Here is a 23541-nt window from a genome sequence, read left to right as displayed (position 1 = left end):
AGGATTTGGGAAAAAAAAAAAATTAGGAAAAGTATACGTGTACCTGAATACTGCCAGCTCACAGGACAGCCGGAATATCAAACCGCAAATAGCAGCAACCAAACAAGGGCAATCAGAATGGCTACAGCGATGCGAGCTCTCCTCTGGCTATGACAGCTGCGCCGTGCCCAGCTGGGGACTCGTCCGCTCCTATCGATAACTGTGTGATGTCCGCCGGCATCGAGCCCGAGCTCATTGGGAGTGCTGGGAGAGAGCCCGGCCCCTCCGAGCTGTTTCTATCCCAGTCCATGGAAAAAAATATTTTAGATTATCTCATTGCTTTAAATGTTTTTGGTAAGCGTTAATATACTTTTGGTGCGGTGGAAATAATTGACATATGGCTGTAAGAGTTGCCATCTGTCCCGAGAGGCTGAAATGCAATTAGTCCATGTAGTCCATTTATCAATCCGTAAGTGGCAGTATTCACAGTCTTGGCAACTTCAGTTGCTGACAGAATCAGCCCACCTGTCTGGCCGTGTTGTAGTCAATATATAAATGAGATAGGGGAAAAATGTCGTTCAGCTGCATCCTTCACCTTTGACAGAAATGTTATTTAAAAAACAAAACAAAACAAAAACAAACATGAAGCCTGCATTGATGTGAGGGAGAAAAGTTATGCCTTGATTTTGGGAGGTACTTTATTTCTGGAGCCCTGGCGGTGGCTCATCAGAACGTGGGTGAATTCTGCATCCAAAAAGCCCTGGAGCTTCTCATTTGGTTTTACGTATTACCCAGCCACAAGCTGGATAGGAAGTTCGTAGCAAGAATGTGTGCTGCCTTTTGTATACCCTGTGTATTTCCAGCCAGCCCACGCTAGTTTCTCAGCCTGCTGATACAAGAATGCCATTTTTCACATTATTTGCATTGTAACTCCTAGTTACATAACCTGCATCACATGAAAAATGCTGATGCTTGAAGCGAAATCCTCGCAGAGCCCGCACCTCACGCAGCCCGTGCCTCGCGTAACCCTCGCAGCCGGGGCAGCAGCGCTGCAGTCGGGAACGTCGAGGCCTTTGGAGGGGTTTGCAAAGAGGTGGCTGTCAGGAATGGCTGGGGGAGTCTTACCCCTGTATTGCCTGCGAATATGTGCAGCTTGCTTTACTTAGAAGGCTGCAGGGGTTTAGTTTTGTGGGTTTTTTTGCTGATGTGCTGTTCCCTTTTCTTTGTGGGAGGGGGTGTGGTGTTTAGTCTGTGTTTCTGTATGCGCTGTATTTCCCACGTATAACCTGCAGGTTGTTTCTCAGATTGAGTTGTTCCTCCTCTCCGAGGCTCACAAGATATCCAGAGAATCCTCACTTTTGTGCTGGGCTTTCTTATACCGACAAATAAGTGCATTTCTGAGATCTGTACTGTAAATCTGATGGCAGCAGATGGTGTTCTGTTAGTAGAGATTAAAATTATCCGTGAATAATATTAGCCTCTAAGTGTTTGAAATTTCCTTTGTATTTTTAACTTGAAGCAGATAAAACGTGCTATGAAGTGCTCTCGTTGGCTTCTAGTATGTAGGTCACTCCAAAAGTAATGCCTCCTATTTATTTCCATGGAAACTACAACAGATGCAAAGAGCACAGTAACACCGATAGAACAAATTCTCAGTTACAAAACACTGTTTTTCAGCTTAGTCACCACCATTAGCTATGTGTTTTCATCAGCGATGAACCAGAGCCTGCATGCCGTGCTCGTAACAATCTGCACCAGTGGAGGTGACCCGCTGTCACTGTCGTCACTGCTGAAACGCACCACCACCACCTCACTGCGCTCACATCCACTCTTCGGTCTCCATAAACTTCTAGCATGCGTCAGTGGGTGCCTTTTTTTTTCTGCATGGAGGAATTCAGTGGCACCCCTTTGTTCCGTCTGCACTTCCACGTCAGACACCGTTCTGGCAGACTGCCCCTCTGCTGCCATCTCTCCCACAGCAACGACATGGAATGGGGTGTTGGTGGGAAGGTTCTGCCTCTGCTGCCATCCCACCAACATCCGCCTCTGACGTTGTGGGCCAACATCAGAAAATAGGAGGCATTACTTTCAGAGCAGCCTTTGTAAATGCAGTAGCTCTACGAAGCGTTTCCCCCATTCCTTAGAAGTGCTGCTGTGTGCCAGAAGCAGACAAAATATTACAGCTGTTGAAGCTATTTGATCAAAATTCCCAGGGAATGGCAGTCTGCTCCATACGGTCCAAAGTCCCGGAGCGCAGAGCAGAGCTGGCTGTGGCAGCACTTGTTCACGTGCCGGCCTTTCCGGACTGTCAGCGTGGCAGACATGCTTGCGCTCAGAGCTGTCCTTTCCCCTTTTAAAATGCAGCCTGTGTGTTCCTGCCTGCATTTGGTGCTTTCTGTCCTCTGGATGGCTTAATCAAGAAGGAGGCTGGAACCGGGGATCTGTTTAAACACGACACTGCTGTCACCAAGCCGCTGCTGTCAGCGCAGGCAGGCTGAAACGTGTACTGCAAACCTGGTGTGAGCACAGCTTTGCATCTCACTAATCTTTTATGGAGTGAATTGCTTATTCTTTAATTGCTTTTAATTTTTACATGCCTCAGCTTCATCAAAAGCGTGCATCCTTGTGTTAAGCCATCCACTGGCACCCTCTGTGTCCTCTAGCAGAGCACCTGGGCCTTAGTGGTGCTGAGCCCTGTGGTGCTGTGCCAGCAGCTCCATGTACCTGCACAGGGCACAGCTGACCCCGTGCCTGGCTGCGGGCAGGCTGAGCCCGATCGCTTTCTCCTGGCGTTACGCTTGGTGGAGTTCCTGATTCGCTCCTTCAGGCAGGCAATCAGAAGGAGTTATCCAGCTTGTTCTTTAAACTGAACTGATAAGCTCCCTCCTCCACCCCCCCCGAGTTTAAGTGGAAGAAAAGCCTCAAGGGAGAGCGTTTGAGTAGAGTATGGAAAAGGATATTGATAATTTGTGTGTGTGGATTAGTGCAGAAAAGTGCTCTGCTCCAGGGATCTGCTTAGCGCCGTGGTGTGTAAGATGATGGAGATTTTAATCACGTTATTTTGCAATAGTGATTATGCTACTGATTAAAATAAACTTCTTGGATTTGTTTGTGTGCAGATGACCTCATCTGCCATTTAAATGGTTATGACAAGTAAAAGGAAAATGTCCTGAGCATTAATCCTGATGGTGAAGATGCTGCCCTGCTAGTGGCAGTGGGTCTGCATGCACAGATGCACTCGTGGTCTTTTGCTCCAATATTGCATTTGTAGACATGGAGTATTTTGATCATATATCCTCTGACATTTAATCTCATTCATTTTTAAACGAACACCAAATAGCACACGTGACCTGAAAGTATCCCCAGCCTTCTGCAACACAGAAAACATTGCAAAGGATTGATAACAATAATAGGAATGGAGGGATTTTCCTGCTGGTTTGCAGACACAAAGTCAGTTCCCGTCTTGCTCCAAGCACTGTGTCATTGTTAGTGTCTCCTCCTTGATCTCACTACATTAATGTGAGAGGGGCACCAACCCATGTAGATGTGAGGAGCATGGGACTATGTGTGGCAAGGCTGGGCTGTGCAGAGCCTCATTTTCAGGTGCTACTGAAGGAAGCTGGTGCAGGGCATGTCCCCAGCCAGGCTGCGTTGTGCTGGCTTTGTTCTCCCCCAGCTTGAACCATATGGGATGCATTCCAGTGCATGTACACAGGTCTGTGAGCTGGGGCACCGTGAGCTGTGAGGAGTGCGTGTCTCCTGCTTGGGTGGGAGAAGTTGGCAGCAGGGAAGGCTGGCAGCCCCTCTGTCCTCCTACAGACATGGGGCTACCTGCTCCAGGATTTATGCTTCCAATTTTGGATCCCAGTCTGTCACTGAAACATTATGAGGTGAGCACTGTGCTATGGAGGAGGCTCTGCTGGAAACACTGACGCTGCTGGGGCTGCCCTGGGTGAGCCCTATGGATATGATTTTAACCTATCCAGAGAAATTTATAGGCTTTTGGGTGTCTGTTTACGTGCTGATGCTGCCTCATTCCTCAATGAGGATAGGAGAGTTAGTGTCTATCCTGGCAAAGAGGATAAACAGAGTACTCCTATTTCCTTTTTTTTCACCCCCAGTTTTATTGGTTTTGAATTTATCCCTATGTACGCTGGAGGCTGCGTAAACCTTTCCAGAGGTGCAGATTTATGGATCCTCTTTCAGTGCCTTCTCAGGAAGAATCTCTGAAATAACAAGAGTAACAACATCAGTTTCACTCATGCATGCACCTGTACTAGTTTTTTTTGTGTGTGCGTGTTTTAATTTTTCTTTTATTTTTAGAATGGTCTTACCTATAGTGGAGTAGTTCAGGGTCCTTTCAGTTCCTGCCTCTTATGTGTGTTTATTCACAGAGTGTCTCAGAAGGCAAATAACTGCTTGGAGATAGCCCATAAGTAAAGTGTGAGCTTTTTCACTGTCCACCTTAAGCCTTTTCATTAATATATTGTCTTCATAAAGGCATAATGGTATTGTGAGCAATCCCAGACGCTGCAGTGATTTTTGCACTGAGAGCTTTTGTCCTGAAGACTTATTCTTTTGGACTTACTCAGCTGCAAATCAAAAATGAGATTAATTAACATCTGTGCTTTTGACAGAAAATTCCTCTTTAGCTAGCTGGTCTTTTCTCTTTTTTTTTTTTTTGGTCTAAGTAACTGGAACTATTATGTTTCCTACAAATGTAAGAAGCACTTTTGCTGATTACATTGTCTGTTGAAATAATAATGACTGTAAAAGAAGGGAGCTAAAAAGATGTCTGTCTTTTTCATGATTGTAATACATTTCTGCAGGTGAGCCGATATCAAAATTAGTATAAAGTGAGCACTAGAGAATTGTGCTTGTGGCCATTTGAACAAGTTGCATGACCTCCCCCTCAGTTAGCACTGCTGCATCATGGAAGTAACAGCAGAGCAAAGCCTGCTGTTGGGTGCAGCTGTGCCCTGTTCATCCTGCCTGTCGCTCTGGGCCAGGTCTCCCATCCGCTGCACACAACAGATATCCTCTCTTCCCTTTCTCCGCTTGCCCTGCTTTGATCAGGGTTGCTTCTCCATCCTTCCAAGTAATTTTTGCTGTGGCAATAGCTGTGTGAGAAGGCTTGCTCCCATTTCAGGACCAGCAGGAGCTGACCAGGTGTAGGAAGGCTTCCTGTTAAGAAGTATCAGATAGATGTGGTTTGTGCAGAAGTTAAAACCTCTGTCAGCATCCCTCAGGTCTGCGGAGATGGCTGATTTTTACAATAGTTGCTTCTGTTGAGCAGTGAATATTCCATCTGATGAGTTAGGCTTTTCCACTCATGATCAAAAATTTCCCAGAGTAGGAGATCTGCTATCAAACTGCACTGTGATGTTAGCAATAGTGAAGCTGCAGATGGGAAATGAGGCAAATTAATTTTATTTCCAGGCTTGCTACTGGCTCCGTAATCCCGGGATGCCATCTTGCTCTTTATGGCTGCTTCCTCAGATGTAAAATGGAGCCATTACCACCTGCCTGCTCTGTGATACTGATTTTGCAGACTTGCAAGTCGGAGCAGGCTCTCTGCTCCTGATGGCTATGTGTGCTGGCAGCCAGCACCCGGAATTCCATGTTGCATCTGATGAAATTTGACTGACCTGAATTAATTAGCACATGCCAATTTGGGAGGGTAGCAAGCTGCCTGCTTTTATAACGCTGGTTTGCTGCCATCACATCTGCAAAACATCCATGCTTAGCTTTTGCCTCTGCTCTGCTCCATGCGGTGCTACCTGACGGTGACAGTGCGTGCTTGAAAATCCTGGCTGCTTTCGCATGGGCAGCTCTGGTTAGCTTTGGACAGCGGAGTCTTGCAGAGGTGTGAAAACAGGCCCACCTTCTCAGTGAGGAATCTTTTCCTAATACTTAGCCTGACCCTTCCCTGATGCTGCTCCATGCCGTTCCATCGTGAGGAAGCTGTAGGCCGCCATGAGGAGCTGTAGACCGCTATGAGACCTCTTCTCTGAGCTGAACAAACCAAGTGCCCTCAGCCACTCCTTGTACACCTTGCCCTCTAGACTTCCTCATCCTTGTTGCCCATTTTTAGGAAGCTGGAGCACCAACAGCTCCTGGTGGCTTTGGGAGCTGGTGCTGTCCAGGTCCAATAGGGCCTGGATGGGGACTGTGGGGAACAGAACTTTGTGTTTTAGCAATGTTGCTTATTTTTGTGTTGTCATTAATAAACACATATGGCAATCCAAATTACACTCTGTGTAAATATATACATATAAAAGGGATTACTTCATTTTATTACACTATTATAAAGGTAATAATAGTGATGCTTGATCCAAATTACCATTGACACAATGTTTATCACACTACATTTAGCAAATACACGGTTTTGTATCGCGTTGCAGGGATGTGGTGTATGTCGCAATGTTGCAGTATAGGATCTTATGTTCATACCTACTCCTATTCCTTCTCAGAAGATCCTTGTCTAAGGCTTGTTAGAGCAGATCATTGCAGATCTTTTGGAGCTGTCAGGCAGTGTAAATCTCAGCGTGTGCAGAAGGTGGCCTGTAGCAGGAAGCATCACGTTCCAAAAGCTGTGCTGCCACACGGACTGGAGGCATGTGCATCCTGCACCAGATGCGTTTTAAAGACGCACGCTCATAATTTGCATGATTATGTATCGGCTGTAAAGGAGCACTGCACCTTGCACTGCTATGGATGCAGCTACTTAGCTTTAGAGCCTTAGTTCTTTTGCTGTTACAATTCCTGTGAAAAGATTAGTGGCATATTTCTTAAATAATGGGGAACTATTGCTTTTTACATGAAATTTGTCTCACGTGACACAAGGATGGATGTTAAAAGTCAACTAAAAGTGATAAAACCATGGTTTGAAAATTGTAGTCATATTTATAAAACATGCTGGCCACCTTTAATAATACAGCTTATCAAAGTGCATTCTCTATTTTAATCTGCATTATTAAACAAAGAATCATTGGCTATAATTTAGGTCTCCATTTGCTAGCTTTCAAGCTGCTTTGCTCTAAACAGCGCATGTTAATGTCAAGCTGATTTTTTCTAAGTTGTTTTTTTCTTAAAGATGAATGTATTTAATCAATCATTAACGATTTTGTTTAAAATTCATGAGATTTTTAAGCATTCATAAATTCTCTTTGTCTCTTGATTTATGTCTCTCGTCTCAGCTGCCTGGTAGAGCTGCTGCTCGTCACCTTCATGGTCCCATTGCCACCAGGTTACAGGGGCTCGTGCTCCAAACAAATGTCAAGTTAGCATTGCAGCCCCTGGACATCTCCACATCTACTTTGTATGGTTGCTGCTGCTGCAGTGAGGCCAGGCATAATTTTAGCAGTGTTTTCTGGTTTTTTCACCTTAACAGAAATGCGTTTATGAAGTTGCATGTGGGTTGGGTTTTTATGAAGAAAAAGTCTGAAACTTCTTAAAGTTTAGGCTGCGATATATAGGTCATATTACTATCAGTAAAAACAATAGAATCTGCTAAAAATATAGAGCTAAGTAAAAGGCTAAATTCTAAATTATTCTCCGCTCAGGGGATGTGCCTATTTTTAGAGTAAGGAATAAGTCGCTTGGGGGAAACCTCCCTTCCCTGCATTCCTTATTGCAAACAGACTCACGGCCTCTGAGGGCGTTATACTGCTAATCCCATATAATGTGTGATGGAAGTATTTAAAAATTGTTACAGAGCTCTGCCCTTGCTTTCCTCCCAGACATGGGGAGGCGGTGATGGTAGTGCTGGAAATGGGAGGTTGGATTTCCATTGTGGCTAGTGAGGAAGAGGTGAAGTACGTGACGTTCCTCCACAGCTGTAACATAGGAGTCCCCTTGTAATTTAAATTGATTTTGCAGAAGTATTTAATTGAGTTTGGCACACTGTCTACCTAGAAACATGAATGGCAGCCCCTGGAAAATGCAAAACCTTACATCATATGCCTTGCAAGGAAAAAAAATTTCATTTTCTCCCTTCTGAGGCTGTGTGGGGCTTTGCAAGAACACACCTGCCTTCCTCAGCTTGCTCTGCAGTTAGATTTCTTCATCTGTGGGGTGCTGTTGAGCTACTCCCCTCAATTTTGAGCATAATGGTCAAGAATGTGCGTGGTGTTTTGTGCTGTTCCTATATGTACCTGAAGTTTTTGTGTCTTAAAATAGTAGAGTTTTAAAAGCAGTTGAAGATTGTTTCTATCCATTTTTATAGAGTTCCAAAATGACAGGACTGAGAATAATAGAAGGGATTTATTTGTATGGGTGGGAAAGAGTAAAGTGCGAGAGAGATTTCTCTGGCCTTTCACGTACCCGCCTTCATTTGCTTTGTGCATGCATGAGGTAGGTATTGTGGGGAGTTAACAATAATGGACTCTATTGTAACGTAGTTGTTTTTGAATATTGTCAGAATTCTGTCAAGCTCAGCTATCAATGATAAAACATTTTGTATGTAGCAAGAATATACTGAATGGTACACTTAATGTATACCATTATATGCTGTAGCTTTTAAGAAAAAAAGCATAAATATATATAGGTATTTAATATATATATTCATATAAACAGCATGTCTTGGTTTGAATTTCACTTCTCCTAAACTTGGCTCAAAGGTATGACTTGAAAATAATTCAGTTTTGCTGCCTGTAAGTGATGATAAATGTGCCCTAGAAGCCTTGGTGTGTATCACGCCTTGTCCTTCAAGCCCTGCATCCTCTCTGCTTTCATGTGTGGTTTGGGTTGTCTGTGTTTAGGGCAGAAACACAGGGCACAAGGCGCTCCTCATGGTGCGTAGGGACGGGATGAGGGAGGCCACACCTCACCCACCCCATGCAGTCACTTGCACTGGCAGGCAGCATGGGGCTTGGGACCTGTTTCTTTCTGCCCTCACTTCTCATGGTGATGAACTGCCCATGGAGTAGTGCGGTTTTACCGATAGGAACTTTAGTATTTCAGTAATTATTACTGTGCCTTTGCTTTGCTAGCGTCATTTTGCACCTCTGCAGAGCAATCCTGGCCCCAAGCAGGCTCACAGCAGTGAGCAGGAGGGCCAGCTGTGTGGGGTTTATTGGTGCTTTTGGCAGAACGTGTGGATGGGGAAAGAGTGAGCACCCATGAACATACCTTCCTGGAAATAGGTATTTTGTGGAAAATTTGGGTTACAAAGTCATCATAACACAAGGAAGAAAAGTTAGCTTTGTGCTGCCTGGTCAAGTCTGGGCTTCTGGGACATTTCATCTTCTGCAGACTCATGCATCCATTTCTCCTGTCCCTCCCTATTCCAGAGAACAGCCCATCTTCACCACCAGAGCCCATGTCTTCCAAATTGACCCCAGCACGAAGAAGAACTGGGTCCCCGCAAGCAAGCAGGCTGTAACTGTTTCCTACTTCTATGACAGCACGAGAAACAGCTATCGGATTATCAGTGTGGATGGAGCCAAGGTAGGAGGCCGATGGTACCCCGATGTGTTTACTGTGTGGAGAACATCATGGCTGTCAGCCCTGGCTGGCAGTAGATGTAGATGAGCTGCATCAAACACATAAGTTGATAAATACTTGCTTTTTCTATATATAATCCATTGTGGACACTCATAGTGACAACTGAAAAAACACAGCGACTTAAAAGTGATTTTTCCCAAATGAATTGACCCAGACAGGATTTTATCTCTGATTAGTTTGACTTCACAGTCTTAATGAGCCAAGGGCTTTAACTGCCAACACTCAGTCTGCAGCACAGTGCCTAAACCCACCTCCTGTGCTAGGTAGATAACGCTGAGGTCCCTTTGGTGAAAAAATGTTCTTTTTAAGGGGAACAAGGAGGAAGATATGTGCAGACTAGAGCTTTTGATTTAAATGCCAAGTACATATTCCATTTTGCGTGGTTGAAATGTTTACAGGTTAGCACTTAATTTTCTACAGCTTTTCTACTGGAGTTCATCAGCCTTGAGTGACAAATTAGGCATGAAGATGTTTTCCCACACACAGGCTTTTTTTTTTTCTTCTGACTTTGTTTTAGATCCCCAAGCAGTGTTCTGAAGTATTTCCCACAAGAATCTTCATCACTTGGATATAGGGGGTTGCTCAGACAACTGCTGTAGTACCTTTAGTGCCACTTTCTTCAGTTTCCGCCCCCCAAAATTACCTTGTGAAGTGACTTCTTTTCCCTAGCAGACTACAGAAGTGTAAGTTAAAACATTCCACTCTTGCAGAAAAATCATCGGTAATTTTTGCTGAAGTGCAAAACACAGAATAAGATAGCAAATTTACAGCCTGTTTATCCACGTTCCTGCTCAGATGAGGGTGTTGAAATATTGCTATCCTGGGAGAGAGCTACCTCAGAAATTATCCCTTAATAATCCATTTATATTTGTCACACCTATTTAAAATGTTTGTTTTTCCAAACACCCCCCTGTGCTGTATTTGGTTGTATAGTGGCTTATAAATCAGCCAAAGCACCTGTTTAAATTGATGGTGATGTTCACTGACATCAGTACAGCACTAACGTATAGCCATCGTTATGCTGTTCGTGCTGGCGCGCTCACCTCCAGGCTCCAGCAGCTGGGCTGGTGCCACGTCCAGTGGCCTGTGTGGTTTGTGGGTGTGCACACGTGGGTTATGAGCGATTAATGAAAAGCCAGTAATTACTGTGCATGTCAGGGGCAAGCCACGTGCCTGCAACTGGAGCATCCTGCCCAGGGCTGCAAACAGGATGGGTGTCAGAACCCCTTCATCTATCCAAAAGGCACTGGAAAGGAAACAGCCCCCTGTTTGAGCGTGTCCTAGAATAGGGCAAGCTTTCCTCCATTAAAATTCTCCCCCGGGACTTCCCAAGCAAGGATCAATTGCTCATCACATGAATTATTCCTCTTGTATCGAACCCGTGCTGATTAAGGAGCAGGTTGAGAAGAAACGCTGCCTGCACACTTGCCTCTGGAGAGTCCCATTTCCCAGCCTGTCCGTTTAAGAGTGCTGATGTGGAAAAAGAAGGGTGTTTGTACCCAGCTAATGATAAAAGTTCCTCTTCTCCCTCACACAACTACTGCTTAACGTTGTGACCTACTTTCCTAGCCCAAAGTGAAGCCCGGTAGGTCTGTGAGGAAGAGTACAGGCAGCATTGGTTGGCTCTGTCCTGCTTACGTGTCACTTATTAGAATAGTCTTCGTGTGTTGGCAAGTATCAGGGAGATTAGCATTGCTGCGGGCAGAATTATGCCTCCTTTAATGACAGAAAGCTGAAGCTCAAGGGAAAGAAGTGATTGGGCCTAGAGGGAAGGTGGGGATGAAGGACGCGTATCTCCGACAGCTCACTATCCTTGTCTTGGATGCAAAGTGCCTGCTCTATCAGTTTTAGACAAACATGTGATGCACACTGACTTGCAGGGAAATGTCATTTAAATCCAGAATGCAGAACAGCGCGGGGCTGCCGAAGCCTGCTGGCCTTGCTGCCATGCAGAATGTGAGGCAGGCTGCACAGCCAGCCCAGAGCAGGCTGAGTGCCCCTCGGAGGCACCGCCAGCCTGGCAGGCCATGCCCTGTGTCCACTGCAAAAACCCTAATGGAAGGCTTGCGGAGGCAAGCGCTGAGAAGTGGCATGTGTGGATTCAAAGTAGCTTGTACCACTTTAATTTCTCTCCATTTGCAAGCCTAGAAGATAACAAGTTTTATAATTCCTACATCTTTTACACAAAAACAGGTGCTGCGGACAGTAGAATACAATTTATAGCAAAAGATTTCACAGATACCATAAATGCTTGCACTCAATGATGTTAACTGAGATACCGTTACCAAACAAAGGAATAGATTAGCCTATCTTTTAATTACATTATAATTGACTTTTATGTTGTCTAGAAAATAATTTCATCATGATGTTTTAAGAAGTTTCTTCTAGCCAGAGGCTGTTTAAACTGCAGCATAATGAATGCTGAAGGAAATAGTACAGTAAAATGCAAGAGCACAAACCAATCCGGAGTTAATGAGGCAGCCAAGAGACTTAGCTATATGAAAGTCCCCAGCATTGTGGGCAAAAGCCAAACCTGTTGAAAAATGACAAAATACAGTGATGATGCAGGGAGAGCGTGAACTAAGAAGTGTCTGGTTGCTGTGTAGTGTGTGGGGGAAGGCGCAAGCGAGGCTCCTCATTAAAAATGACCTACATTATGCTGCAATTTAGAGGCAAAAAGGAGGTTGGAAAGCATGGAAATTGCTCAGACCGGTGTCCTCCGACATCTGCTGGAATAATGCATGGTAGTGTCCCAATTGGTGGGTTTGTTTTTACTTGTTTTGAATTGGAAGTATATATTATCCAGGCAATATAGACAAGGGAGAGGATATGGAACTTGTTTCCATATAGAATTTGAGGAAGAAATATAATCCTTGTTGCACCTCAGAAGCAAGCTTCTGTCCTCGTTTTCAAATGTTCTGATATTATATGGCTACAAAACCTGTGATTGTGACAGTATCCTTTTTATCTCTAGAGAAATAAGTTGTTAACAAAGAACATAAAGCTGTCTTAAAAATTAATAACCAGCAATAAACTCTATAGGGGGCATTTTGAGACTGCTGGAGGCAAGTAAACTGGTGCAGTGAGAGCCACCTCAGATGCCAGTCTGAAACTATGGGATCTTTAATCAGATGATCAGGAAAAAAAAATAAAATTGGAGGTGAAGACTAATGGATTGCAAGAGTAGTTTTGGTAAATATATGATAGGGAAAGAAGGGCTTTGTGTTTCAGAGAAAATAGATGTTGACTGACACTCACTGTCACTTGCTAGATAATTTAAAAGAATTTACTGCCTAACAATTGCCTTGAAAATGGAAGATAGTAAGTTGGGCATAATTTTGCTAAAGTATTGAAGAGAAAACAAGAAAAATTACTGAGCTAGAAAAGCAAAGTAAGTAGGTCTGTTTCTGAAGTAAATTGCAATTATTAAGAATAAGAGTATGGGCCAAATTTTGCCAATCAATATTCACATACTGTTCCCCAAAGTGAATCCAGTTCATAATACAGTATGATGAAGTGTTTAGTTGTTAAGTGTTTTGTTTGCGTTCTAGTTGTTAAAATACCCTTACTTGAAGGTCTGTCAGGGTGCGTTGTACCAAGAAGGTACAGTGTGATTTGGAGAGCAGAATCAGAGCCGTGGCAGATATTTGGGGCAGTAGGGATGGATGATGTGTAAATCTGCTAATATTTGGTGTATTTCTGACTTTCTCAGTTCCTGTACCAGTCCTAAGTGCTACCCAGCTCTTCATGACGATGCTTTTTCTATTCCCATGAATGGAGGCAGGGCATCTTCTGCACATTTATAGGCAATTCTGAGTTCTACCAGTTCTGTACTCGGAGATTCAAAACAAATAATTTTCTTTGCCCATGGAAATGAAATTATTTTAAGTCATAGTTGTTAAAAATATTCTAGGGTACTTTGCCAAAAGGTGACTGTTAGATTTGAGGAGCTTCCCTTCACAGGAAAAGAAATTGCGGGGTTTGGTAGCACAGATGAAATTCCCTCATTTGGCAAGTGTTTTTGTTTTTTTCTTTCATTGATGTAAACTCTTGCTCAGGAAACACCTACCAAGCAATTTGGATATTACTAACTTGGAACTGAATTAAACGAAGGCTTCCAGCACTGCATGCATTGCAACAGCTCTGCACTGCTGCGATAGCCTTTAACTGTGCCTCTAAGACCTCATGGATGTGACTTGTGATAGAGGGATGAGAGCAACCACGACACCTCTTCTTGTCACATTCAGAGACAACATGCTCCTCCGTAGCAAGGTGAGTGTGGCCCCACAGCCCTTCTCTGCTGCAAGCAGATAATGGTTGTCATAATTTCATAGAGAAGTGATTGGAGGATGTTTTACTGCCTTGGGTAGAAAAGATAACGGGAGGAAAAAGAACAATGAAAGTGACCTTAGAAAGTGAAGCGTTGTCTTTTCTTCTTTCAATGAGTGTAGAGAAATCCTTAATAAAACGCAGTGATTTTCAAAGGTGTGGGTGAGCAAATATGTGTTTTGTCAAAGAGGCAGAGGTTCCTTTATTTCCCGTTTGGCCTGCCCTAGTTTTATGCGCTGTGACTGCCTTTGAGCTGTGCCGTGTGCTGCCCAGGGCCAGGCGGGCTGCCCAGTGCCTGATGCTCCTCACTTTGTGTGTCGGTCTGCTGGCAACAGCACTACCATTCCCAGAGAGACCCTGCTGGTAACATCTGGTTAATTTAGCAGAAAATACTTATTCCAGCTTCACAAGACTTTTTTTCACCGCTGAGTAACTGAGATGGAGATTTCTTTTTTTTTTTTCCCAAGGACTTTTACTGTTGTGTTCTTCTCGCCCTTCATCCCATTTCTTCTAGGATTCTTCTCTAGTTGTCCCAGAAGGACTGCCCACTGTAAAATGGAGGGGCATAAGCTCAGTATTACTTATGCTTCTGTTACTGAAAGCCAACTAGAAGAGGCCCATGGAGTGTGTGACACTCACTGCTGTTTAATGAGTACTCTAAGTGTTCCAGCTCCAAAGGAAAGGCAGTGGGGAGATGGACAGGCCTTGAGCTCTCAAGGTCCAGAAACCTTCTTATGCCAATGACTTTCCAGTACTAAACTAGCTCTCTGCTATAATACAGAAAAATTAGCGTATTTGATGGCTTTCATCTTCTCTTTACCCCTATCATGGTATGTTAAGTGTTTCATGAACTGTTGGAACTAACTTCAACACGATTATTGGCACTGGAGATTATACTGAAGCTGTAACAGGGTAATTCCAACAAATGGAACTAATTAACCCCCCACATCAAAAGAGCATCTTTTGAAACATGAAAACACAGTATAAAATATAATTTTAATGCACAATCCTGTCTTGCAGTGTGCATATTTTGTTTATATGTATAACAAACAGCTCACTGTTTTTATGCTAGTGTGATGACTAATGAGAGAAAACATTAGCTGTGGCTTTATGATCTTTAAATATGGGAAATATAATGTAGAAAAGTACTTTGCCACTGAGACAGAGCAACTATAATACCTGTGTGTATATACTAAACTTCTGCAAATCCATATTAGAACCTTTAGAATGATTTGATGCTGTTTTATCTACTGCTTGGTAAGTCAGCTGAAGTAGGCAGAAGTTGTAGGTGGGTGCTCATCTACCAGTCAGGTTCTAGCACTAATTGTGCTACCCAAAGTGCTTTGGAATTGGTGCTAGAAGAGTCTCTGACTGCTTCTCACTGCCCCTTTTGGGCTTGTTGTTTCTGTAAGTAATGAGGCTGGATGGGGCTGCCCTCTGAGAGGCAGATGCTCCATTTGTAGTGATGCTCTCCTTGGTTATGTGTGATGAGCAGATTAGGAGCAGGGGAACATCTGTCCTGCCCTGGGTCATAGCTCACCAGGCTAACCCAAGCTGCAGTTTCTCATTCAGTGAAACTAATCAATACTTTTTCCATGCTGGTTTTAACTTCTGTTTCCCAATTCCACTTAAAGATGTAGCAGAGTTGTGGTGAGCACAGCTTCCAGACTTGTAGTGTCACTGTGAAGGGCTCCAGGAGGGACTCTCGATTTAAGAGGATCTTTCTACCATACAGGAGATGCAACTCATTCAGCCTGTGGAGTAGCATGGAGAAGTGTGGCTTCTGGGGTGATACCAGGAAAATGCCTGTGATGATCTGTCGGGCAGTAAGCTGGCAGCTGAAGCAGGACAGATGCAAATGGAAAATAGAATACACATTTTAAAGATAAATAGTTGTGTGCAGCCCATGCACTGAAGTGTGCAATGGATCCTTCTGCTGCAGAACCCAAGGCTTCATATTCTTCTCAAAGAAATTTTGAAATAAGTGTGAATGAAATTCAGGGAAAATGGCAGTCCCCAGTGATCTTTAAATATTCATGTTATCTGCATTTGTGGTGTACTTGAGGTTTTGTTTCTCTCTAGACATTAAAATAACTTGAGAATATTTTCTTTGAAGTTTGGTGAGGAAATGCAGCATAAAGGAGAAGCAGTGCTGTCAGCCAAGTGTGGGGCTGCCTGCATGCATCATCCTTTATTTGCTCAAGGTGATATCAAATATTCAGAAATTCAGGCGGAGGGGAGGTGTGGGATCTCATAATTGGGAAGATGATATGTAGCCTGGAGTTGTCTGCAGAAGTTTCCAGCCTTTGCCGATGCTGGTTGAGGTGGTAGAGCTGGTAACGTGGGGTGCACTTGTGCAAGTAGGTCCCTGAGTGTTCAGAGGAAAAAACTGCTTAACTGCAGCAGTTATTTCTGCATTGCTGATAGCAGTGGAGATGAGCTGGGAATGGAGGGAAACATTAAAAATGTTTGTGCAAACAAGACCCAGGGCTGCAAGTGAAAGAGAGCTTGTCAAATGCTGGGAAATGGAGCAAAGTAAATACCAGGAAATGTGGTGGGTCCCCCGAGACTGCATCAGCCAGAAGTCCCGAGCATCTGCTGAGGATGGGATTTGGGTAAAGCTGTACAGCTCGCATCACTGAAGTGTTTCTGTATTAATCTCTTTCCAAGTTATTACACTTGAAATGTGAAAAATCCTTTGCTCGTTGTCTGGATTATTTCTGGAAGGAAGTCTTCCAGAAGCCAGTTAGTGAGCTCAGGAGAGCAGGAAACAAAGTGCCAGCAACTGAATCTTTGACAAAAGAATGGGAAGCACACCTGCTGCTGTTTGAGCCTGCCTAGCAGGTACAGGGTGCGTGTGTGCCACCAGCTCCATGGAGAGACCACACAACTGAAGCAGTGCTGCAGAAACCTATTCATAAATGCAGTTTATAGAGGAAAAAAAAAATACATGCTAGAGGATTTCGTGTTGCACCAGCAAATATGGAACCTTCTGTCTTGGATAGGTTTTCCCTTGTTATAACCTCTCCGTAAAGTTTGTTGGTAAAACTCTGTTTCAGGTCATGGTCCTTGATCTTAACAGAGCTTTTGTAGAATATCTAAGGGGAAAATGATCCGTAATTGTAATTAGGTGATAAGATAAAATCAAGGTTTTTAGTATTATCATCATCATTACAGGCATAACATGGAAGAGTTTGCAGATGCTTTCTCTTATCTTTTTGGTTTCATTAGTTAAGCAAGGCAAAACTCTTGCAACAGGCATATTTTTACATGGCAAAAGCTTTCACATTTGCTCACCAAAGCTCAGGGAGGGTGGCGTTGCTCAGTTTGGGTGCAGGCTTTGCAATGTGCTTTTTCCTCCAAAAAATTAGCAAAGGGGGTCGAGGAACCTTGTGGCCAGGAATGAGCTGAACACCTGTTCTGTCCCCTCGAGTTTTCCTCAGCTTCATCCCAGAAGGACTTTGCTTGGTTTGTTGCAGAATCGCTGCACTTCTATCAGAAATTGCAATGCATGCAGCTCTGGTTAGCAGTTGGTTGACTAATTTGGTATTTTTATTCCTTTTTTTAAGTAAGAAAGAATCATTTCTATAAGCTGTGCTTAGTGGAGCTCTAAGGAATGCTCTTCCCATAAAAAAAGCGGCATCCATTATTTGTTCCCCCCTTCTTGCTGTAGTGTGAGAGGTATCTAATACCTGGAAATCCACATTAGAGTTAATGTATCAAACATTCTAATCAAGTAATGCCAGATGGAGCTTATAAATAAACTGCTCTGCATTGTGTGCTCTTAACATTTGAACATCAAGCATAATTCAATGCAATATTTTCCTGGTTTTCTTAAAAACAAACAAAACCCAAACACATTTTCTTCTTGCTTGATTCTGGATTGTGGAATTGCATTCAGTGGCACTGTAGTTGTTAGAGGGAGAATCAGGAGCAGTATAAAAGACTGTCATCTACTAAATACTAGATAATTTCCAAAGCTGATTCTCTTTGGATTCTCTAATCTCCACCTACCTTTATTTTCTAACAGCAAAATAAGCCATCAGGCATCTCTGAGGATGCAGCAGTTGTTATTTTACATTATCCCATGGCTACTTCATATCTTCAGTTAGGTTAGAATATTGCTTCTGAGTGTTGCAGGACCTGATTGCACCTGTCAGGCTGTCATCTAACAGTGACTGTGTCTGGGTGCTTCAGAAGATGCCAAGCAGGTTCTGTCATCTGCCAAGAGTAACATACCTGTCCTCCTTTGTTGTTCCTCATTCCAAAAGGCAGTTTTTTCGAGATTTCAGAGAGGCAGTGGCAAGCTATCTCACTGCTAACTGCTCACTGGGGTGTGTAGGTTGCCATTCAGAACAGAGGAGTCTTTAAGGATGGCCATGGTCCTGTCATCCTACCCATGTCATACTGCTCGCGTCCTACAACCCTGCTCCAGGCTGCTGGCTTCTGCCTCTCAGGCATCATCTCAGCCTTGTCTTTAAAAACAGTGTTGGTCATCTTTGCTTTGTTTGGCTCATTCAGTTTCTGCATCTTTAACTATACCTACCTTCTGCAGGTGTTTTGTGACGTGTATGTGCTGGTACAACTTGGGATCTTGGGATAAGTCCTGTCTGACTTCTGCACAGGCCGTTCCAGCTAAGGAGAATGAAATGAGGCTGTGATGCAGCTTCAAGGATGCAGACAGAGGTGTGCTTAAATGCTTTGTGTAGGGATTCAGTTACACTCTGTGCAAATACCACATGCTTATATGAAATCCCCCAAAGCACAAATGTGAGACAACCATGTATTTTTTGCTGTATCTAACTGTAAGTAATGCAGCCTTCTCCCCCACCCTATTTGTAGTCACCAGGAAGAAATAACATCTTCGCTGAATTCTGCTTCACGTCTCTGGAAAGTTAGAAATGTTATTTCTCACCTGGAAATAACACACAGGCTTATCAGTTTGTATATTTTATGAAATGTTGCATGAAATTCCTGGGTGACAATTTGTTCCAGAGCAGAGGGGCTGAAAAGCAGTGCTGTAGCTTTGCTTCAAGAAGCAGCTGCTGGTGCTGAGCCGGGTGGTGGGTGGATGTGTGTGCTGTGCCGAAAAGGAAAAGAAATTCTCGTCAGATGTCAAAGCAAAAATAGGAGACTTTAGAGATTTAGACTGGGTGGAGGAGGTGGGAAACCAACTCTGCAGAGATGTTAATTACTTCAGGAAGAAAAAGAGCACAATGGAGTAGGTGTAGCGGGAGGTTTACTTAATAGAATTCACATCACTGTGAACCCACTTTCATTGCATTTAGACAGGTTCACAATGAGGACTTTACAACAGAAATAGTTTAATAGGGGAAAAACAGTCATTAGTCTTTTTATTTAGGGAGGAGGGCATTCTTTTACATATTTTCTCATATAGGAGGTCAAGAGCTACCTCTTGTCGTGGCTGGTTTTGGATTTGTTGCTTTACAGGGTTAAAAATACACAGCCCTGGGGTTGTAGAGTGAATCTGTAGAGAAAGGAGAGATGAGTGCAACTGCAGAAAGGGCCCTTATTCTCACAGAGCCAGCAGCAGCACCATGTGAGGGACCTGTGGGTCCCCTTCCGTGCTTGCTTTCTTAGCGGTATGTGTTATGGATGCTTCTGAAATCTGTGTCTGGGTGGCATAGCCACCATCCTGGTTACCTGGCTGACCTGGCAGTTGTCCCCTGCCCATTGCTGCAACCCCCCGTCAAGCACAAGTGACGGAGCAGAGAAGGAAGAAGAGCAGAATGGAGACATTCAATATTTTCCTTGGCGTGTTTATGATGCTCCCAGTCTGCTCAGCCTAACCCAGGTAAAGCACCACCTGTGTGGGAGATACAGCAGCTAAGGCAAAGTTTGAACTTGTGTAGATGCTGCTCGTAGTTTTCCCAGGCTTTTTTTTTTTCTTTCTTTCTGAAAGACCTTCTACAAAGTCTTAGCAGAAAGACTGAGGAGAAAGATTTCATCATATCTACCAGCCCTGATTTGTTAGACAGCTGTAATTAATCCTTCTGTGTTACAGGTTCACTGTTTTGGTCAAGGGCTGTTCTTTCTTCCATCCCAATTTCTTGTTAGGAGTGTGTCTTTGTGCTACTCTTGATCCCATTTGCAAGGTGGGCTCAGGAGGGGACTCCCTTTTATCCTTTTGCTAGCTCTGTCATTGCCAACAGCATGGGTGTGTGCTGGCTTTGTAGGCCGGAGTGGAGATGATCTGATGTTATGGATTCACAGGTGAGTGGTTTGTTTCTGCAATTCAGTGTGTATGTGGTGGTATAGGCTCCAGGTTACAGCAGCTTTTTTGTTTTCTTTAGAAGGAGGTGAAGAGCCCTAAGCCCCACACAGAGGTTAGCAGCTTCCTCACGATGTCATTTCACTCATGTAGTATGCAGTTTCTGCTTTCTTAGACCAGTGATTTATTGGTGAAAAGACATTACGTTTCGGTCTAGCCGTCGGCAGAGATGCAAAGGGTGGTAGATAGCGAAGATAAGTGCAAATCACGGAAATGTATAAATTCCACGAGGGAGTTGCTGAACATGTGAGATAGAGGGAGAATTTCTCTGCAAACCCATCCCTCTCCCTTGGTCTTCGCGTCCGGGGTCACGAGTGCTTCTGATTCACATTGGCTTGATGAGCTAGAAGAACCCGCTGAGCCTGTGATAGCTGCAGCCCGAGGACTGGCAGCTCCCTGCCCTCATCAATTCTGTTTTTAGACTGAGATACATCTTTACTGAAGATTAGCAGCCTGGTGGGTTGAGGAAATTAAATTTCACAAGGGCTGCAAACTGGAAAGCACATATTGAGAGGTGTGAAAATGAAATGGGGAGGTTTTAATGTAGTGACTTCTTAATGAGAAGATACTATGCCCTTGAGCCTTAGGGCTTTTCTGGGGGTGAAGTCACTTCAGAACAGCAGGTAATGTGAATTTAAAGGGGAAATTCCAGAATAATTCCTAATCTGGTGAACTGGGACTTCGGTCCCAGAGTAAAGGACGAGATTATTTCTGTCCCATTTCTGATTTGATTTCGTGCAGTTCTAAAACTTTCATATTGTCTAGTCTAGCTTGTCCACAGCTCCTACAGACTGTTCCCAGGTAGAGAGGTATTTGCCAGAGCTGGCTCTATGGGCTCACCGTCCCCTTGGTGAGTGTCCCAGTTGAGGAAATGTCCTGGTGCTGCTCAGGGTGTACTGGTGGCTCTGTCAGATGCTCACAGCCATTGGCTCTCTCCTTTTGGGGCTGAGCCTGCTCCTGTCTCTGCTGCTTCTTCTGGAAACCTAGCACGATGCTGCTGAGGATGTCCCAAGCCGCTGGTAGCCCCTGGCTGCTCCAGCACCATTCTACATGGGCTCCTGTGCATGTGTTCACCTCACCTTGGTGCAGCCATGACTTGATAAAATGCCTTTCAGGAGGCACGTCAGTGTGATTTGGTGATACGGGGAGTTTAGTGTATGTAAAGGGTCCTTCCCAGGCATCCCTGACAATAAAAGGTGGCTGCGTGTATGTACACCACTCATGTATCAGGAGCGATTCAAGCTGCAAATACAATTTTTTTCTTCTACCCAGGTCATCTTGTGACCTCTCTGCTTGTTTCATTTGGCAGCATCTCTCTGTGGGAAGGCAGTAGGGTGGGTGTGTTTCAGCCTGCAAGGGCTCTACCCTGCACCAGCTTATTTGCTTGACTTTTATCTGATGAATGTGCCCGGTGTGTGTTCCTAAACGTCTCGAGTCATTTCTGGTTGACAGAGCGCTACCTTGTACTGTAAAAATTATTCAGTGTCATCTTTAAATAAAAATTTAGATGTGTCAGGATTGTTCTTCTCCCAAAGGAAGTAAAATTAGTCTGAGATTTTGTTTGGTTTGTGCGGTCGTAGCAGGAATATTTGCCATCTAAAGCACTGGCATCCAGATGAGAGCAAAGGCAGATTTTTTTTTTAACCGCATGTAGACAACTCAGCCAGTGTGATGAATGAGTTTATTATTCTGTAAGGTGCTTATTACATTATGCTCCTCTTTGCCTTTGTCTGCGGGGAGAACACGTTAACTGCTTCAGGGACCGATGGCAGCTCATTAGAGCTGTTTGTCTTTGAAGCCATTACCCTGGATGACAGTCCCTGCATTGATGCGGTCGGAATTCCATCATGTGTGTTACAGGAATGAGGGCCAATGCAAAACTGCTTCATAAGAGCACATTTGAATGATGAGTGGACTCTTCTTATAGGAATATGGTAATGGATTACGGGAACCCTTCCCACAGCACCATGGTTTTGGCTGGGATAGAGTTGTTTTTCTTTGTAGAGGCCTGTATGGTGCTATGTTTTGGATTTTTGATGAAAACAGTGTTCAAGGGTATCTCCCATCACTGTGTTGTGTTCCCTTTCTCCTGACTGTTTCCATGCAGCTCTGAGTTGGTGTCTCAGCTTTTCCTCACATTTTCGATTGTCTGTGGTGTCTGGGGCATCTGACTGACAGAGGAGGGCTTTAAAAAAAAAAAAAAGCTGGAGCTGGCTTCCGAGCAGTTTCACTAATTGCAGCTTTTTATAAATTTAGTGGATGAACTGTCAGTTTCTTGAAGGTGTGTGATCACCACAACTTTCTCTTGGATTCTGCTCTGGCTATAGAAAAAATTAACCTTCAAGGTGCTGGGCTAATATACGTCATCTCGTTGCTCAATAAGTTGCTTCGTGTTATAGTTTGCAGTCTTCTTTATTCCTCTTATCACTTCTTTGATGTTGGACTGTGGTCTGGAAGTTCTCTTTGGTGTGTGCTTTATATTTGTATTTACTAAATGTTTATTTTAGGAATTTTTATTACTCTCATTGTCAGCTTCCCGTGGAGGAGGTTCTTGCCTTTCAGCGAGAGGGCTCATTTTATTAGTTTTCCCCCAGAGATGTCTAATTTGATAGGCACAGTAGGACTGAAATAATACTTTTTATCACTTGAAATGTATGGGTGTTTCAGAGCTTCTAAAATAAATTCAATAACTCAATAAGCCAAATATGTTTAAGTAGTGCACCTGTCTGACGCAGAATAGATGTTCAGTACTTCCTTTAATGTTTTTGGAAAACATCCCAGTTTCTCTTGTTTGGCCGTAGATTTCCGCCCCTTTCTTGTGACTCATTGTGTCATCCAATCCTCCTATTGTCATCCTCCCTTTGAATTGTCAAAACCGTACATAAAATCTTTGAAGTCTTTGGTTTTCTTTTAATTTAAATCACTGGAATTGAGCTTAGGTTTTTATATTGGCCATCTTTCTGCTGCGTGACACAGCTGGAGCAGAACACATCTGGACAGCTTTCCTGATGCCTCCACCTCTAAGGCAGCCATACAAAGCCACGCTTCATCTGCAGAAGTTCATTTCTGCACAGTGTATCTCAGTCGGCACTGGCTGAAGAAGAATCACCTCTTCCCTCTTCTCATCCTGATTCTTCCTATTTAAAAAATAAAACAGTACAAGCGTCAGCCACCCGACCCTACCCTGCTTTGATCCTTTTGGTGAGGAGCTTCCAGCAACAGTGATTTCGTACTGCTCTTGAGCTTGGTCTGGATCAACTCATTGTGCACACACTCAGTCTGTGCACACACTCAGTCTGTGCACACACTCAGTCTGTGCACACACTCAGTCTGTGCACACACTCAGTCTGTGCACACANTGTGCACACACTCAGTCTGTGCACACACTCAGTCTGTGCACACACTCAGTCTGTGCACACACTCAGTCTGTGCAC

The 23541-nt window shown here is 43.9% G+C and overlaps 1 protein-coding gene across 1 annotated transcript in view; it reads left to right on the top strand.

Moving 5' to 3' along the window:
• HOMER2 (homer scaffolding protein 2) overlaps positions 1 to 23541 on the top strand; it is a 53087-nt gene that overhangs the window by 10213 nt on the left and 19333 nt on the right. Inside the window, exon 2 of the mRNA XM_021407581.1 lies at positions 9273 to 9429. Within this exon, the coding sequence (XP_021263256.1) occupies positions 9273 to 9429 (157 nt within the window). The remainder of the gene's footprint in view (positions 1 to 9272; positions 9430 to 23541) is intronic.

This window comes from Numida meleagris, chromosome 9, assembly GCF_002078875.1.
Source record: "Numida meleagris isolate 19003 breed g44 Domestic line chromosome 9, NumMel1.0, whole genome shotgun sequence".
Lineage (NCBI taxonomy): Eukaryota > Metazoa > Chordata > Aves > Galliformes > Numididae > Numida > Numida meleagris.
The sequence above is the reverse complement of the archived record's forward strand: the minus strand, read 5'-3'. Positions and strand labels throughout refer to the sequence as shown.